Source organism: Balaenoptera musculus, chromosome 12 (genome assembly GCF_009873245.2).
Source record: "Balaenoptera musculus isolate JJ_BM4_2016_0621 chromosome 12, mBalMus1.pri.v3, whole genome shotgun sequence".
Classification (NCBI taxonomy): domain Eukaryota; kingdom Metazoa; phylum Chordata; class Mammalia; order Artiodactyla; family Balaenopteridae; genus Balaenoptera; species Balaenoptera musculus.
In genome coordinates this window covers 43236646-43254311 of record NC_045796.1, presented here as the reverse complement: position 1 = coordinate 43254311, position 17666 = coordinate 43236646, and the positions used below count along the sequence as shown (strand labels likewise).

At 37.1% G+C, this 17666-nt stretch overlaps 1 protein-coding gene across 3 annotated transcripts in view; it reads right to left on the bottom strand.

The window, feature by feature from the left end:
* CEP85L (centrosomal protein 85 like) overlaps positions 1-17666 on the bottom strand; it is a 207359-nt gene that overhangs the window by 98739 nt on the left and 90954 nt on the right. For all 3 annotated transcript variants that reach the window (XM_036871170.1, XM_036871168.1, XM_036871171.1), the window contains one exon: positions 3131-3918. In XM_036871170.1, the coding sequence (XP_036727065.1) occupies positions 3131-3918 (788 nt within the window). The remainder of the gene's footprint in view (positions 1-3130; positions 3919-17666) is intronic.

The window sequence follows — 17666 nt, the reverse complement described above, 5'->3', positions numbered from 1 at the left end:
AAACTTTTGAGGGTGTAAAGGGAGAAAGGAGGTTCTGAGGATCAATTGAGATAAAACACTCTGATAGCTACAAAGTTCTAGATAAATTTATGGTGATGTTAGATTGTGACTCTCAGCCAAATTCCTTTTCTTTGTTGTAAATAGTTTTCTTTTTTTTTTTTCTTCACGGTGACAAACAGTTGTCCTTGAAAATCATACACATTCTCACAATTTATGAGATGGGATAATTATTATTAAGCCTCTTCCCTTTATGCAAAAATTAGACTAAAAGGAAATCACTGTTTTTAAAGAGACTTAGGAAAAGACAAAGATGAGAGCTTTTAAAATACAATATTTAGAGGCTCCAAGGAGAAGGTATTTAAGAATTTTTTTTCTGTAGTAGTCCAAGAGAATTAGAAGAGAAGCGGTCATTTAAACACTGCAATTAAAGTGTCTAGGTTTTCCTTACCTGGTTTCACCTTTCTACTATGAAACTTAAAAGCACTATAAAGAGACCATCCCAAAGAAGGTTAATCAAAAAGTAGGGCTTTCCAAGCACAAGCAAATTTTGTCCCTTATAGCCTTCTTCCTGTACCACGCACCAAGAAGATTTAAAAATAAGTTTTCTCCACAAAGCACCTCCAAGCTCCCTACCCTCTCTGCACTGCTTCAAGGTCGGGGAAAACTTCGATTACAGAAGCGGGTCCTCCCACCAGAATGGAAGAAGGAATGAATTAGTACTTATTCCTTTAAATTCACTCAACTCTTGCAGTTACCTCCCTATTGCACCTACTGTTCTGCAGGTTGGAGCAGAACACTCAGCCCCTACCCTCACCACCCCAGGCCGCTCCACTTCTGTGTAGACACCAGCTGCAGAAGCAACTACTTGAACCCTGCTCTCCTATAATCACAAGCACCTGAGAACTAAAATATGGTAGTATTTGATAAATTAGGTCTCCTATCTTTCAACTGCTTGAATAGATAAATCACAAATAAATCTGGTTAAATTGCTCTTTTCTGATTTGTAATTCACACATCATAATGATACTTCTGTTTGGTTATGCAATTTAAATATATATAATCAAGATGATAAGAACTATGTCCAAAACAAGAGTAAAGAAGGCACATACAATGTGTTAAGGGTTCTCCTGTGAATGTAGCACATTAGGTTATGCATATGTTTTGGAGCTGCACTCAGATTTGTGAGGTTCCTAGATAAGTAATTTCCTTATCCTTTCATAGAATATATTCCTTTAATCTTTGTTATTTTTTTATTAGTAATTGTAACGATTAGTAATTTTAAGTTTTTGCTCTAGGGAAATTTTACAATTTTCGATGGAATTACTTTGTTTCAGAAAATTCTGGCAATAGAAAAAAAATTGGATGATAGAATTTATGAAAAATTTTACAAATAATTGGTTTCCCAGTTAAAATGAGCTGTAGAAAATTACCATGGAATAGAAAACATTTCCAGATCAAGAAATTTAAACATTTACATGTTACATTAGGGGGTACACACCATTTTTCTTTTATGTAATATTATCGCAAAGTGCTTTCCTTAAAATGATTAATAAATCCTGACATCCAATTTAATTTTTAAAAAAAGCACATCTATTTTATAAACCTAAATACATACCAACCACTACCAAAGCTTTATAAATGACTTTAGTTACACCTTCTCATTTTATAGATGTAGAAACCGAGAAGAAACATATATATGGCAAACAGGTACATGAAAAGGTGCTCAACATCAGGGAAATTCAAATCAAAATCACAATGAGATATCATCTCACACCTATCAGAATGGCTATTATCAAAAAGACAAGAAATACCAAGTGTTGACAAGAATGTAGAGAAAAAAGAAACCTGTACACGTTGGTGGGAATGTAAACTGGTGCAGCCACTATGGAAAACAGTATGGAGGTTCCTCAAAAATTAAAAAGAGAACTACCATATGATCCAGCAATTCCACTTCTGGGTATTCATCTGAAGAAAATGAAAACACAAACTCGAAAAGATATATATGCACCCTTATGTTCATTTCAGCTTTACTGACAATAGCCAAGACATGGAAGCAACCTAATTATCCATCAGTAGATGAATGAATAAAGAAAATGTGCCATATATGTGTGTGTGTGTGTGTGTGTGTGTGTGTATGGAATATTACAATAAACAATGGAATGTTATTCATCCATAAAAAGGAAATCTTGCCATTTGTGACAACATGGATGGACCCTGAAAGCATTATGCTAAGTGAAATAAGTCAGACAGAGAAAGACAATTATGTTTTTAAAACAAGCAAACAAAAAATCACAATCATATATACAGAGAACAGATTGGTGGCTGCCAGAGGCTCGGGCTGGAGGGTGGGTAAATGGATGAAGGAGATCAAAAGGCACAAACTTTGTTATAAAATAAAAAAGTCACAGGGATACAATGTACAGCATAGTGATTATAGAGAATAATGCTGTATTGTATATCTGAAAGTTGCTAAGAGTAGATCTTAAAAGTTCTTATTACAAGGAAAAAAATTTTGTAACTACGTATGGTGTTGGATGTTAACTAGAGTTACTGTGGTGATCATTTTACAATATATACATATATTGAATCATTATGTTATATACCTGAAGCTAATATGTTATATGTCAATTATATCTCAGTTTAGGAAAAAAAGAAAAAAAGGAAAGAAAGAAAAACTCAGGCCCAGAGATACTAAGTATTAAGTGACAGGTAGAGAATCATCCAGACTCTGAATCTGATAAAACAAAATCCAAGCCTTCATACACGCAAGTTAATGTTCTTTCTAGTATACCATGCCAGCTCCTCTGTTTCTGTTTCAAGTATTGAAACAGAATTGAGTATTTTTTGCTTTGTTTATGTTTATGTCCATTTAACAAATGAGAAGGAAAATAAAGCCCAAGGCAGGTACAGGTTTCAAGTTTTCCGTGTTAATCAGTCTCAAATATTTTTTAAGCTTTGTTTACCAACGCAATACTTTTACAGTTTATAACATTTATGCTTATTATCCTGCAAGGGAAAGGAAAAGCAAAACAATCTGTGCCTATGGACACACTGTCATATGCTTACTTCAAGTGCGCTTGTACTCATAACATCCACTGGAGGGAAGCAAACACTAGACTTTGAGCCTTACCTGCATTGGTGTTTCACTTTCTTGTCGAAACCCTTCAATTTGCTGCTGCTGCCAAGGAGCTAAACTGTGAGAGTCCTCTGTAGTTCTACCTTCCAAAGGGTTTGTCCGCAACTGCTCAGTAAGCCACATCTGCGTCCTCACAGAAGGCTGAATGGGAACTCCACCTACTGCTTGTTGACCAAGCATTAAATATTTCGGCGGTTCAAAAGCCTCTGAGCTTGTCATAATGGGTTTGCTTTCAGGTAAGGCACTATATGTCATGTCTAAGGCCTGTCTCCTAGGAATGGAGGAAGAAGCTCTAAAGTCCTCTTTGCTGCAGCTCTCAAATTTATATTTGTTGTCCAGAGTTGATGGTCGTGTTTTATTTATTTCCTTGTCCTCTAGCTTAAGCATCTCCATACTGTCATGTAAACAGCTAGGTCCAATTGTCCTTAGTTGTGATGTTAAAGCCTCGTCTCTCCCTGTCTTTTCTAAACCTCTCCTTGACTGTTCTGTGTGCACAATGCCACCCTGGCTGCAGTTACCTGGGACAGTGAGTTTGGATAAAGATGACCATTTCCGGAGAGGCCGGAAGTCCTTCATGTCTAGTGAAGAGTCCTGCTCCCCCTTACTGTGGTTTCCCAATGTTTGCATAAGGCTTATACTCCATTTTGAGCCATCTGATGTCAATGATTCCCTATGTTTGGAAACTGAAGCGCTGGAGTTAGATGGCATGACATGGGCAGTAGGAAGAGTAACCAATGATCGACTAGGCTTAAAAGATAATGTGCCACTTGAAGTTGAATGATCTGGAAAGAAAAAAGAATGCCAAATTAGTTGTAATTAACAGAAAAGAAAAAAAAAAAAAGAGGCAAAATGTAAAATGCCAAAACAAAAATCTGAACATGGTTTCCCAGCACAAGTTTTTCAGAGGCACTTTTATCAAAATGAGGGGCTTATTATTGTTACTATTATTATTATTATTCCTTTAAGTTTATCTGAAACAAATCAAACATACTTTCAAATATCATTTTCTAAAAATGGATACATAACAAAATATATGCTCATCTGCCATCTACTTACAGATGAAAAACGACTGGAAAACAGGTTTATATTCATGATATTTAATCTAAGTATTGTGCCTTAAAAGAAAAATCCATCTCCCCATTGAAAGGTCTTATTCATGATCTATCACTGAAGCCTCAAACACAACTTTATTAAAAAATCGTATCTCTTAGTGTCTTTCGTCAACTGTGGAAATATAGGCCCAATATGAACATTTTAGCACCTCTCAAACTACAATTCAAATTAGAATATGGGTAAAGGTGCTCCTGCAATAATGGAAAATAATCCGAAAGTGTTCTAGCAATATATTTGCAGATACAGAGTAGTTCCTACACTCCCAATCTCCCTAAATGGCATCATCAATAATGTATTTCCCAAGCTAGAACACTTGGAGTCTACTTTGATTCCTATCTTTCTCTGCACATTTACTAAATCCCCACGTTGTACATTTTTACTTCCAAAATGATTACATAGTTACTGCTGTAGGTCAGGCCTTCACATAATACTATCCTACACACAGGAACAGCTGTAGTAGGCTCTACGGAAGCCCAAAGGATAAATAAGGGCCTCTATACTCAATGGACTTACTATCAAGTGCCAAATTATCATCAAATATATGAAATTAAAATCAAAGATTATCATTTTTATCACATGATATCTAGAAAGGGGACAGCGATTTGAAATGTAGGGGGAGAGGAGGTGGGTGGTGAAAGGCAACTTTTACAGTTTTTTCTGTATCTTTCCATATTGTTTTACTCATAACAGAATATATTTAAATATTAGTTGTGAGCTTTGATATTGTTTTAAAGAAATAAAGTAATGGAAAAAGAAATGTTGAGAAAGTCATAAGAAAATTCAGATGAGAAAGACCCAGGCAAACTAATTCAAAAATGGAATTCCAATAGGTCTTTGCACAGAATTTATTCACCTGGAGATGAAAGCGGAAAAACATTATAGATGAAAGAATACAAGAAAAAGTAATATAGTAGACATTTACCATTTAACAGTTTCCCATTAGCTTCTGCAGAACCTTTTCATACTCAAGAAAATTCCCACATTATAAGCCCAACCTCCCAAAATAAATTTTAGACCTTAAATTCCCAACATACCCTGCAACTATGATACAGACATTCAGAAGGACCTGCACAAGGTTTCAGTTTGGAAGTGAGTCACATGAGAAAACAGGCTCAGTGTGGACCTACCACGTTTGGCAACAGCAGAGGCATTAGCCCCCAACAATTACAGCAGCAGAGGTGGCCAAACCAAGTTCTGTCCGAGAAGTGGCAGCAGTTGGGCAGCACTGGTGGTTTACTCCAGTGGGGTCAGAGAGTGCCAGTTCTCAGAGGTGACTAAGGCATATTACCTGGAAGCTTAACCTTAAGCCTGGCTCTCCAGCCCTCCTCAAAAATTCTGAGTTAACCAAATGCCCTTAAATAAATTCCTCATCTGCTCAATCATCCAGTCAGCTTCTTCTACTGATTCAGAACACTAACTGATCCAAGTATGAAGCCAGGAGAATATGGCCTCAAAAGAAGAAAAACAGGGGCTTCCCTGGTGGCGCAGTGGTTAAGAATCTGCCTGCTAATGCAGGGGACACGGGTTCGAGCCCTGGTCTGGGAAGATTCCACATGCCGCAGAGCAAGCCCATGAGCCACAATTACTGAGCCTGCACATCTGGAGCCTGTGCTCCACAACAAGAGAGGCCGCGATAGTGAGAGGCCCGCGCACTGCGATGAAGAGTGGCCCCCGCTTGCCACAACTAGAGAAAGCCCTCGCACAGAAACGAAGACCCAGCACAGCCATAAATAAATAAATAAAAATTTTTTTTAAAAAAAGAAAAACAAATTATCCCATTTATCTGCAGTATGCAGTAAGTATCAAGAAAAGCTGCTCAAGATAATTCTTGAAAGGTAAATGTAAAGCAGAGCTGTGCAAATCTTCAAATGCCCTGCTACAGAAACAGCCTACCCTTCATTCAGCAAGAAATGTGACATACCAAAAGTTTCCAAACAAAGGAGCAAGTGATATGACCAAAACTGTACTTAAGATGATTATTCCAGTAACTGCTGAGGACAAATTAATGCAAAATGATTGGCAGCAGGAAGATTAATGGATTATTATGGTAATCAGTAGAAGAAGGAAATAGAGAGGAATATGCTACTGAAGGTCAGTTCTAAATAGAAATAGGACAAATGACCCCAAAATTCTATGGAATATTTGTAATAATATATTACAGCACTATATCTACATCTATATATGTGTGTTTGTGTTAATATCCCTAAAGGAATATTTGTATTAAAATCATCATAGCCTCTTAAAAATATCTTCAATTCTTTAATAAACAAAAAATGGGTTTTACATCAAATTTAAAATTTTCAGACTTTTACATTTTTAAAAAGCTGTAAGTAAAGATAGTGTAAAGGCTAAGTGTAATATTTTTGAAATCAGCATTTTTAGATTCAAATCCTGGCTCTACCACTTAGTAGTCACATGCTCAAACAAGTTATTTAACCTTCTTGCATCACAGTTACCTCATCCATAAAGTAAAGAGGACAACAGTGAAGATTACATGAAATAATACATGTAAAGGACTCAGAAGAATTCCAGGCACAAAAGCAAAATGTTCGCTATTATTACACCATTGAAATAGCTACGGGGGACCTTCAAGATGGCGGAGGAGTAAGACATGGAGATCATCTTCCTCTCCGCAAATACATCAAAAATACATCTATGTGTGGAAGAACTCCTACGGAACACCTACTGAATGCTGGCAGAAGACCTCAGACTTCCCAAAAGGCAAGAAACTCCCCACATACCTAGGTAGGGCAAAAGAAAAAAGAAAAAATGGAGACAAAAGAATAGGGACAGGACCTGCACCTCTGGGAGGGAGCTGTGAAGGAGGGAAAGTTTCCACACACTAGGAAGCCCCTGCACTGGCAGAGACGGGTGGATGGCGGGGGGGAAGCTTCAGAGCCACGGAGGAGAGCACAGCAACAAGGGTGCAGAGGGCAAAGCGGAGAGATTCCCGCACAGAGGATCGGTGCCGACCAGCACTCACCAGCCTGAGAGGCTTGTCTGCTCACCTGCCGGGGCGGGCGGGGGCTGGGAGCTCAGGCTCGGGCTTCGGAGGTCAGATCCCAGGGAGAGGACTGGGGTTGGCTGCGTGAACACAGCCTGAAGGGGGCTAGTGCACCACAGCTAGCCGGGAGGGAGTCTGGGAAAAGGTCTGGAGCTGCCTAAGAGGCAAGAGACCACTGCCTAAAATCATAATAAGTTCACAGACACCCCAAAACACACCACTGGACGTGGCCCTGCCCACCAGAAAGAGACAAGATCCAGCGTCATCCACCAGAACACAGGCACCAGTCCACTCCACCAGGAAGCCTACACAACGCACTGAACCAACCTTACCCACTGGAGGCAGACACCAAAAACAATGGGAACTACAAAACTGCAGCCTGAGAAAGGAGACCCAAACACAGTAAGTTAAGCAAAAGGAGAAGACAGAGAAACACACAGCAGATGAAGAAGCAAGGCAAAATCCACCAGACCGAACAAATGAAGAGGACATAGGCAGTCTACCTGAAAAAGAATTCAGAGTAATGACAGTAAAGATGATCCAAAATCTTGGAAATAGAATGGAGAAAATACAAGAAACGTTTAACAAGGACCTAGAAGAACTAAAGAGCAAACAAACAATGATGAACAACACAATAAGTGAAACTAAAAATTCTCTAGAGAGAATCAACAGCAGAATAACTGAGGCAGAAGAAGAGATAAGTGACCTGGAAGATAAAATAGTGGCAATAACTACTGCAGAGCAGAATAAAGAAAAAAGAATGAAAAAATTGAGGACAGTCTCAGAGACCTCTGGGACAACATTAAACACACCAACATTCGAATTATAGGGGTCCCAGAAGAAGAAGAGAAAAAGAAAGGGACTGAGATAATATTTGAAGAGATTATAGTTGAAAACTTCCATAACATGGGAAAGGAAATATCCATCAAGTCCAGGAAGCGCAGAGAGTCCCATAGAGGATAAATCCAAGGAGAAACATGCCAAGACACATATTAATCAAACTATCAAAAATTAAATACAAAGAAAAAATATTAAAAGCAGCAAGGGAAAAGCAACAAATAACATACAAGGGAATCCCCATAAGGTTAACAGCTGATCTTTCAGCAGAAACTCTGCAAGCCAGAAGGGAGTGGCAGGACATATTTAAAGTGATGAAAGGGAAAAACCTACAACCAAGATTACTCTACTCAGCAAGGATGTCATTCAGATTCGATGGAGAAATTAAAAGCTTTACAGACAAGCAAAAGCTAAGACAATTCAGCACCACCAAACCAGCTTTACAACAAATGCTAAAGGAACTTTTCTAGGCAGGAAACACAAGAGAAGGAAAAGACTTACAATAACAAACCCAAAACAATTAAGAAAATGGTAATAGGAACATACATATCAATAACTACCTTAAATGTAAATGGATTAAATGCTCCAACCAAAACACACAGACTGGCTGAATGGATACAAAAACAAGACCTGTATATATGCTGCCTACAAGAGACCAACTTCAGACCTAGGGACACATACAGACTGAAAGTGAGGGAATGGAAAAAGATATTCTATGCAAATAGAAATCAAAAGAAAGCTGGAGTGGCAATTCTCATATTAAAAAAAATAGACTTCAAAATAAAGACTATTACAAGAGACAAAGAAGGACACTACATAATGATCAAGGGATCAATCCAAGAAGAAGATATAACAATTGTAAATATTTATGCACCCAACATAGGAGCACCTCAATACATAAGGCAAATGCTAACAGCTATAAAAGGGGAAATCGACAGTAACACAATCATAGTAGGGGATTTTAACACCCCACTTTCACCAATGGACAGATCATCCAGAATGAAAATAAATAAGGAAACACAAGCTGTAAATGACACATTAGACAAAATGGACTTAATTGATATTTATAGGACATTCCATCCAAAAACAACAGAATACACTTTCTTCTCAAGTGCTCGTGGAACATTCTCCAGGATAGATCATATCGTGGGTCCCAAATCAAGCCTTGGTAAATTTAAGAAAATTGAAATTGTATCAAGTATCTTTTCCGACCACAATGCTATGAGACTAGATATCAATTACAGGAAAAACTCTGTAAAAAATACAAACACATGGAGGCTAAACAATACACTACTAAATAACCAAGAGATCACTGAAGAAATCAAAGAGGAAATCAGAAAATACCTAGAAACAAATGACAATGAAATCACGAAGACCCAAAACCTATGGGATGCAGCAAAAGCATTTCTAAGAGGGAAGTTTATAGCAATACAATCCTACCTCAAGAAACAAGAAACATCTCAAATAAACAACCTAACCTTACACCTAAAGCAATTAGAGAAAGAACCAAAAAAACCCCCAAAGTTAACAGAAGGAAAGAAATCATAAAGACCAGATCAGAAATAAATATAACCCATTAGCCAGACTCATCAAGAAAAAAAGGGAGAAGACTCAAATCAATAGAATTAGAAATGAAAAAGGAGAAGTAACAACTGACACTGCAGAAATACAAAGGATCATGAGAGATTATTACAAGCAACTATATGTCAATAAAATGGACAACTTGGAAGAAATGGACAAATTCTTAGAAAAGCACAACCTTCCAAGACTGAACCAGGAAGAAATAGAGAATATAAACAGACTAATCGTAAGCACTGAAATTGAAACTGTGATTAAAAATCTTGCAACAAACAAAAGCCCAGGAGCAGATGGATTTACAGATGAATTCTATCAAACTTTTAGAGAAGAGATAACACCTATCCTTCTCAAACTCTTCCAAAATATAGCAGAGGGAGGAACACTCCCAAACTCATTCTACGAGGCCACCATCATCCTGATACCAAAACCAGTCAAAGATGTCACAAAAAAAGAAAACTACAGGCCAATATCACTGATGAACACAGATGCAAAAAACCTCAACAAAATACTAGCAAACAGAATCCAACAACACATTAAAAGGATCATACACCATGATCAAGTGGGGTTTATCCCAAGAATACAAGGATTCTTCAATATACACAAATCAATCAATGTGATATACCATATTAACAAACTGAAGAAGAAAAACCATATGATCATCTCAATAGATGCAGAAAAAGCTTTGGACAAAATTCAATACCCACTTATGATAAAAACCCTCCAGAAATTAGGCACAGAGGGATCTTACCTCAACATGATAAAGGCCATATATGACAAACCCACAGCCAGCATCTTTCTCAATGGTGAGAAACTGAAACCATTCCCACTAAGACCAGGAACAAGACAAGGTTGTCCACTCTCACCACTATTATTCAACATAGTTTTCAAAGTTTTAGCCACAGCAATCAGAGAAGAAAAAGAAACAAAAAGAATCCAAATCGGAAAAGAAGTAAAACTGTCACTGTTTGCAGATGGCATGATACTATACATAGCGAATCCCAAAGATGCTACCAGAAAACTACTAGAGGTAATCAATGAATTTGGTAAAGCAGCAGGATACAAAATTAATGCACAGAAATCTCTTGTATTTCTATACACTAATGATGAAAAACCTGAAAGAGAAATTAAGGAAAACACTCCCATTTACCATTGCAACAAAAAGAACAAAATACCTAGGAATAAACCAACCTAAGGAGACAAAAGACCTGTCTGCAGAAAACTACAAGACACTGATGAAAGAAATTAAAGATGATACAAATAGATGGAGAGATATACCATGTTCTTGGATTGGAAGAATCAATACTGTGAAAATGACTATACTACCCAAAGCAATCTACAGATTCAGTGCAATCCCTATCAAACTCCCAATGGCATTTTTCACAGAACTAGAACAAAAAATTTCACAATCTGCATGGAAACACAAAAGACCCCGAACAGCCAAAGCAATCTTGAGAAAGAAAAATGGAGCTGGAGGAATCAGGCTCCCTGACTTCAGACTATACTACAAAGCTACAGTCATCAAGACAGTATGGTACTGGCACAAAAAGAGAAGTACAGATCAACAGAACAGGACAGAAAGCCCAGAGATAAACCCATGCACATATGGTCACCTTATCTTTGATAAAGGAGGCAAGAAAATGCAATGAGGAAAAGACAGCCTCTTCAATAAGTGGTGCTGGGAAAACTGGACAGCTACATGTAAAAGAATGAAATTAGAACACTTCCTAACACCAAACACAAAAGTAAACTCAAAATGGATTAAAGACCTAAATGTAAGGCCAGATCCTATAAAACTCTTAGAGGAAAACAAAGGAAGAACACTCTATGACATAAATCATAGCAAGATCCTTTTTGACCCACTTCCTAGAGAAATGGAAATAAAAACAAAAATAAACAAATGGGACCTAATGAAATTTAAAAGCTTTGGCACAGCAAAGGAAACCATAAATAAGATGAAAAGACAACCCTCAGAATGGGAGAAAATATTTGCAAACGAAGCTACTGACAAAGGATTAATCTCCAAAATATACAAGGAGCTCATGCAGCTCAATATCAAAAAAAAACAACCCAATCCAAAAATGGGCAGAAGACCTAAACCGACATTTCTCCAAAGAAGATATACAGATTGCCAACAAACACAGGAAAGGATGCTCAACATCATTAATCATTAGAGAAATGCAAATCAAAACTACAATGAGGTATCACCTCACACCAGTCAGAATGGCCATCATCAAAAAAATTTACAAACAATAAATGCTGGAAAGGGTGTGGAAAAAAGGGAACCCTCTTGCACTGTTGGTGGGAATGTAAATTGATACAGCCACTATGGAGAACAGTATGGAGGTTCCTTAAAAAACTAAAAATAGAACTACTATATGACCCAGCAATCCCACTCCTGGGCATATACCCTGAGAAAACCATAATTCAAAAAGATTAATGTACCACAATGTTCACTGCAGCTCTATTTACAATAGCCAGGACATGGAAGCCACCTACATGTCCATCGACAGATGAATGGATAAAGAAGATGTGGCACATATATACAGTGGAATATTACTCAGCCATAAAAGGAAACAAAACTGAGTTATTTGTAGTGAGGTGGATGGACATAGAGACTGTCATACAGAGTGAAGTAAGTCAGAAAGTGAAAAACAAATACTGTATGCTAACACATATATATGGAATCTAAAAAAAAAAAAAAAAAGGTTCTGAAGAACCTAGGGGCAGGACAGGAATAGAGATGCCGATGTAGAGAATGGACTTGAGGACATGGGGAGGGGGAAGGGTAAGCTGGGACGAAGTGACAGAGTGGTATGGACATATATACACTAACAAATGTAAAATAGAGAGCTAGTGGGAAGCAGCTGCATAGCACAGGGAGATCAGCTCGGTGCTTTGTGACCGCCTAGAGGGGCGGGATAGAGAGGGTGGGAAGGAGACGCAAGGGGGAGGGGATATGGGGATATATGTACACACACAGCTGATTCACTTTTTTATAAAGCAGAAACTAACATACCATTGTAAAGCAATTATACTCCAATAAAGATGTTTAAAAAAAAAAGAAATAGCTAAAATAAGTGATATGTTCAGTATAACAGGCAAAAGGCTAAATATCCATACTGTACAAAGAACTCCAAAAAAAAAAAAACCCAAAAACAAACACCTAACAACCTATTTTTAAAATAGGCAAAAGAAATCAATAAGCAAACCACAAAACAAAACAAAAGCAAATAAAGAATACATGTTTAATGGAGGCAGCCTAGGTGTCCGCTGACAGATGAATAGATAAAGAAGATGTGGTACATATGTACAATGGAATACTACTCAGCCATAAGAAATAATGAAATCATGCCACTTGCAGCAACATGGATGGAACTAAGTCAGAAAGAGAAAGATGAATATCATATGATATCACTTGCACGTGGAATCTAAAATATGATACAAATGAACTTATCTACAAAACAGAAACAGACTTGCAGACTGTGGTTGCCAAGGGGGGTGGGGAGTAGGGGGTGGGAGAGGGCTGGATTGGGAGTTGGGGATTAGCAGATGCAAACTAGTATATATAGAATGGATAAACAAGGTCCTACTGTACAGCACAGGGAACTATATTCAATATCCTGTGATAAACTGTAATGGAAAAGAATATGAAAAAGAATGTATAAATGTATAACTGAATCACTTTGCTGTAGAGCAGAAATTAACACAATATTGTAAATCAACTATACTTCAATAAAATAAATTTTTTTAAGAAGTTTGTTTTTCAAAAAAAGATGTTTCAACTCACTAAATAGTAGAAGTACATTCCCTATCATATTCATAAAATTATTAAAGGCTGCTAAGATCCTACGATGGTAAGAACATAAATAGTTATAGCCTTTGGAAGAAGAGGGGCAATCTGTCTGTATACATCAATATTTAAAATATGCAAACATATAAGGAAATATATGTATACATGTGCATATGTATATGTAAATACATATATATTCACGGGCAGAGAAATGATCTAGAGGAATATACCCCAAATTTAATAAACAAAGGTAGAAAGAGGAGAAAAGGAGAAAGATGCTTTCACATTTTATTTTACACAACGTCTTATTTTAATTACCATTTGGCCAAAGTTCTGCAAAGGTGTTTTATTTTGTGACCTCAGAGAGTTTGAAATATCTCAAAGAACACTGTTACTAAAGTATGAATTATGTATCAGGTGACTGTCTCACTTTCCATGTCACAGCTGAAACTTCCGAGACCAGAGATCACTAATCCTGGGTGCTACTTTTATCTGATAACGTGCTAACTTCCTGTCTACCTTGGTAGCTCAATATTTCCCAACTGCAGAGAAAATCAACAATTGGTGATAAAAACCAATTCCACATCAGACTAGTATTTACTCCTACAAATCTGAAAGCTACTGATAATATATGCTGTTCATAGAACATTATATTGAGAATAGAATTTACTCCAAAAGTCACTTATACCTGAAGTTCTCAAACTTTAAAATACAACAAACTTACCTGGTATCTGGAGCCCTACTCTGAGAGATTCTCATTCAGTTAGAGTAGAGAGGGTCCAGGAAACAACACTTTTTAATAAGTGATTCTGCTGTTCTATTCACCACGTCATTCCACCTAGGACTGATTCCAGTTCTGAAGCCTTCAAGTTTAAATATCTTAAGTTCAACCATCACCAGTATCTGAGTTTCACTGTAAAAACTGATTTACTGTGACATTCAGAATTCATTACTGTGAAAACTAAGGATTAAAGTTCAGTCTACCCACATACACATGCACATACATACTCATGCACATATACACCATGAATTAATGAACAAAGTATTAAATATTTGACAGTTTAAGTATCTGAAAAAAAAGACCATTCTATCTAAGAGATGAATCAAAAAATAATTTATTTTGCCTAACAAAACACAATCAATTACAGGTAGATGCAATGTGATTCCTAATGTGCTTTATTGTACTACCTAACTGTAGCCACAAATCCCAAATGCAAGTTATTATCATGGCATCCAGCCCATATCTAAGTTAGAACAAGTGAAATCTAAAACCGGCAGAAGGCCGTCCTTTTAAAAATCAGAGGACATGGAACTTCCCGGGTGGCGCAGTAGTTAAGAATCTGCCTGCCAATGCAGGGGACATGGGTTTGAGCCCTAGTCCAGGAAGATCCCACATGCCACAGAGCAACTAAACCCGTGCGCCACAACTACTGAGCCTGCGCTCTAGAGCCCACGAGCCACAACTACTGAAGCCTGAACGCCTAGAGCCCGTGCTCCGCAACAAGAGAAGCCACCACAATGAGAAGCCCATGCACCGCAACGAACAGTAGCCCCCGCTCGCCGCAACTAGAGAAAGCCCACGCACAGCGAGGAAGACCCAATGCAGCCAAAATAAATAAATAAATTTATTTTTAAAATTTAAAAATTAAAAAAAAACCAAACAAACCAGAGGACAGGGTTTATAGAGAGCACAGAAGAGCTAATGGTTTCAGACAGATTTCAGCTTATAGGGGAAAAATATAAGAGGACATTGCTGTAATCTGATAATGCAAGTGAATTATATTTAAGATAACAAACTCCTGAATTCTGAACAAAATCCCAACCTTCTGTTTCACTGTCATATTATTCTTATCTGGCAATAGATGCGAGATTGATTCTATCTTCTCTTGTATATAGAGACAGTCTCTCTCTGCTCTTTCTTATAGTATAAAGGAATTAAATTTTTTAAAAAACCACACCTTCCAGATACATATTATAGCAATAAATCATGAGTTTTTACAAAGAAAAAAATAATCAGGAAACTATAACCCTATATCAAAATATTCTGATTTAAAGTGTAACAGCTTAATATATTTTCAGTCAATATAAAATATAAATATTTTATATTTTAAATAAAAATATTAAGTCTATCCCAAAGGCAATAATTAAGTTTTATAGAACACCGTGACTTTTTCCCCTTCCTGCTAATGTCATGATCATGTATCATATGAGAAAAAAAATTTTTAAGCCACATTTAACTCTTTTTTTAAACAAATGAACGTTTCTAAGTATTCCCTATATTTTTAGGTAAATATTTTAAAAATATTCTAAACTACACTCTGGTAGAAAAAGAGACATATATAAAGAAATTCAGTAGTAGTTCAACCAAACAATCTTCTAACAACGTATTATGTACAAGGCACTGTGCTAAGTAGAAAAGACAATGCAAATATATTATTTGCAATAAAATATGAACATAGCCCTTCTCGGGGTTTACAACTTCACCATTACACACACACAGCGGCAGGACAAGGAAACTACAAAACACCAGACAATAAGAAGTGAGCCAGGGGCTTCCCTTGTGGCGCAGTGGTTGAGCATCTGCCTGCCAATGCAGGGGACACGGGTTCGAGCCCTGGTCTGGGAAGATCCCACATGCCGCGGAGCAACTAAGCCTGTGAGCCACAACTACTGAGCCTGCACGTCTGGAGCCTGTGCTCCACAACAAGAGAGGCCGCGATAGTGAGAGGCCCGCGCACCGCGATGAAGAGTGGCCCCCACTTGCCGCAACTGGAGAAAGCACTCGCACAGAAACGAAGACCCAACACAGCCAAAAAAATTAAATTAAATTAAATTAAATTAAAATTAAATTTAAAAAAAAAAGAAGTGAGCCAGAGAGAAAAGGGAGACTATTCATAAAAGAACTCTCAGAATGATAGCCAACTTCTCAACAGCAATAATGGAATCCAGAGCACAGTGAAATAATATCTCCAAAGGGTTAAGAGTAAATAAGTGGCACCCAAGAATTGTTTGGAACGCTAAGCTATCTTTCAAGATGAAGGCAAAATATATTTTCTGCTAAACAGAAACAGAGCTTATCACCAACCGACTCATTCAAAGAACTACTAACATTCCTTAAGTTTCTTTCACTAAAGAAGAAAAATGAGTCATGAGTTGTAAAAAGGAATGAGGTTTTTTTTAAAAAACAGCAAAGCTGTGATTAAATCTAAAAACACCAATAATTGCATAACACTATCTAACTTCTGGGTTAAAAAAAGAGAGGGGGAGAGATAAAACCAAAATATCAACTATAACAAATACAACAGGGGTGGAGCAGCATACTACCATTACAGTCAAGTTAGGGATGCACGTTATAATCTCTACATTAACAACTAAAAGAATAGGTAGAGCTCACAACTATATAGCCACAAGCAAAAGAATACAAAGCTGTACCCCTACCTTATACCTTCAACAAGTATTAACTCAAAATGAAACGTAGGCCTAAATGTAACAGCTAGAACTATAAAACTCTTAGAAGAAACCATAGGTGTAAATCTTCATGATCTTAAGTCAGGAAGTGATTTCTTAGATGCAACACCAAAAGCCCAAGCAACAAAAGAAAATAAACTGGACTTCAATAAAATTTTAAAAATTTTTGCTGCAAATGATACCATCAAGAAAGTAAAAGGACAGCCCAAAGAAAGGGAGAAAATTTTTGCAATTACACATCTGACAGGGACTTTCATCTAGATTATATAAGAAACACAACTCAATAATAAAAACACAAATAATCCAATTTAAAAATGGATGTGGAATTTGAATAGTCGTTTCTCCAGAGAAGATATACAGATGGTCCTATTAAAGCATACGAAAAGGACATTTTTGTTTCTCATTTTTAGGGAAATGCAAATCAAAACCACAATGAGACACCACTTCACACCCATTAGGATGGCTATCATCCGAATGACAGATAGTAAGTGTCAAGTGTCCGCAAGGATGTGGAGAAATTGGAACCCTCATACAATGCTGATGGGAATGTAAACTGGTGCCGCTGCTTAGGAAACAGTGTGGCAGTTCCTCAAAAGGTTAAACAGAGTTAACTACCGTATGATCCAGCAATTCCACTCCTAGGTATACACCCAAAAGAAATGGAAACATATTCACAGAAGCATTATTCTTAACAGCCAAAAAGTCAGAATAATGCAATGTCCATCAAGTGATCAATGGAT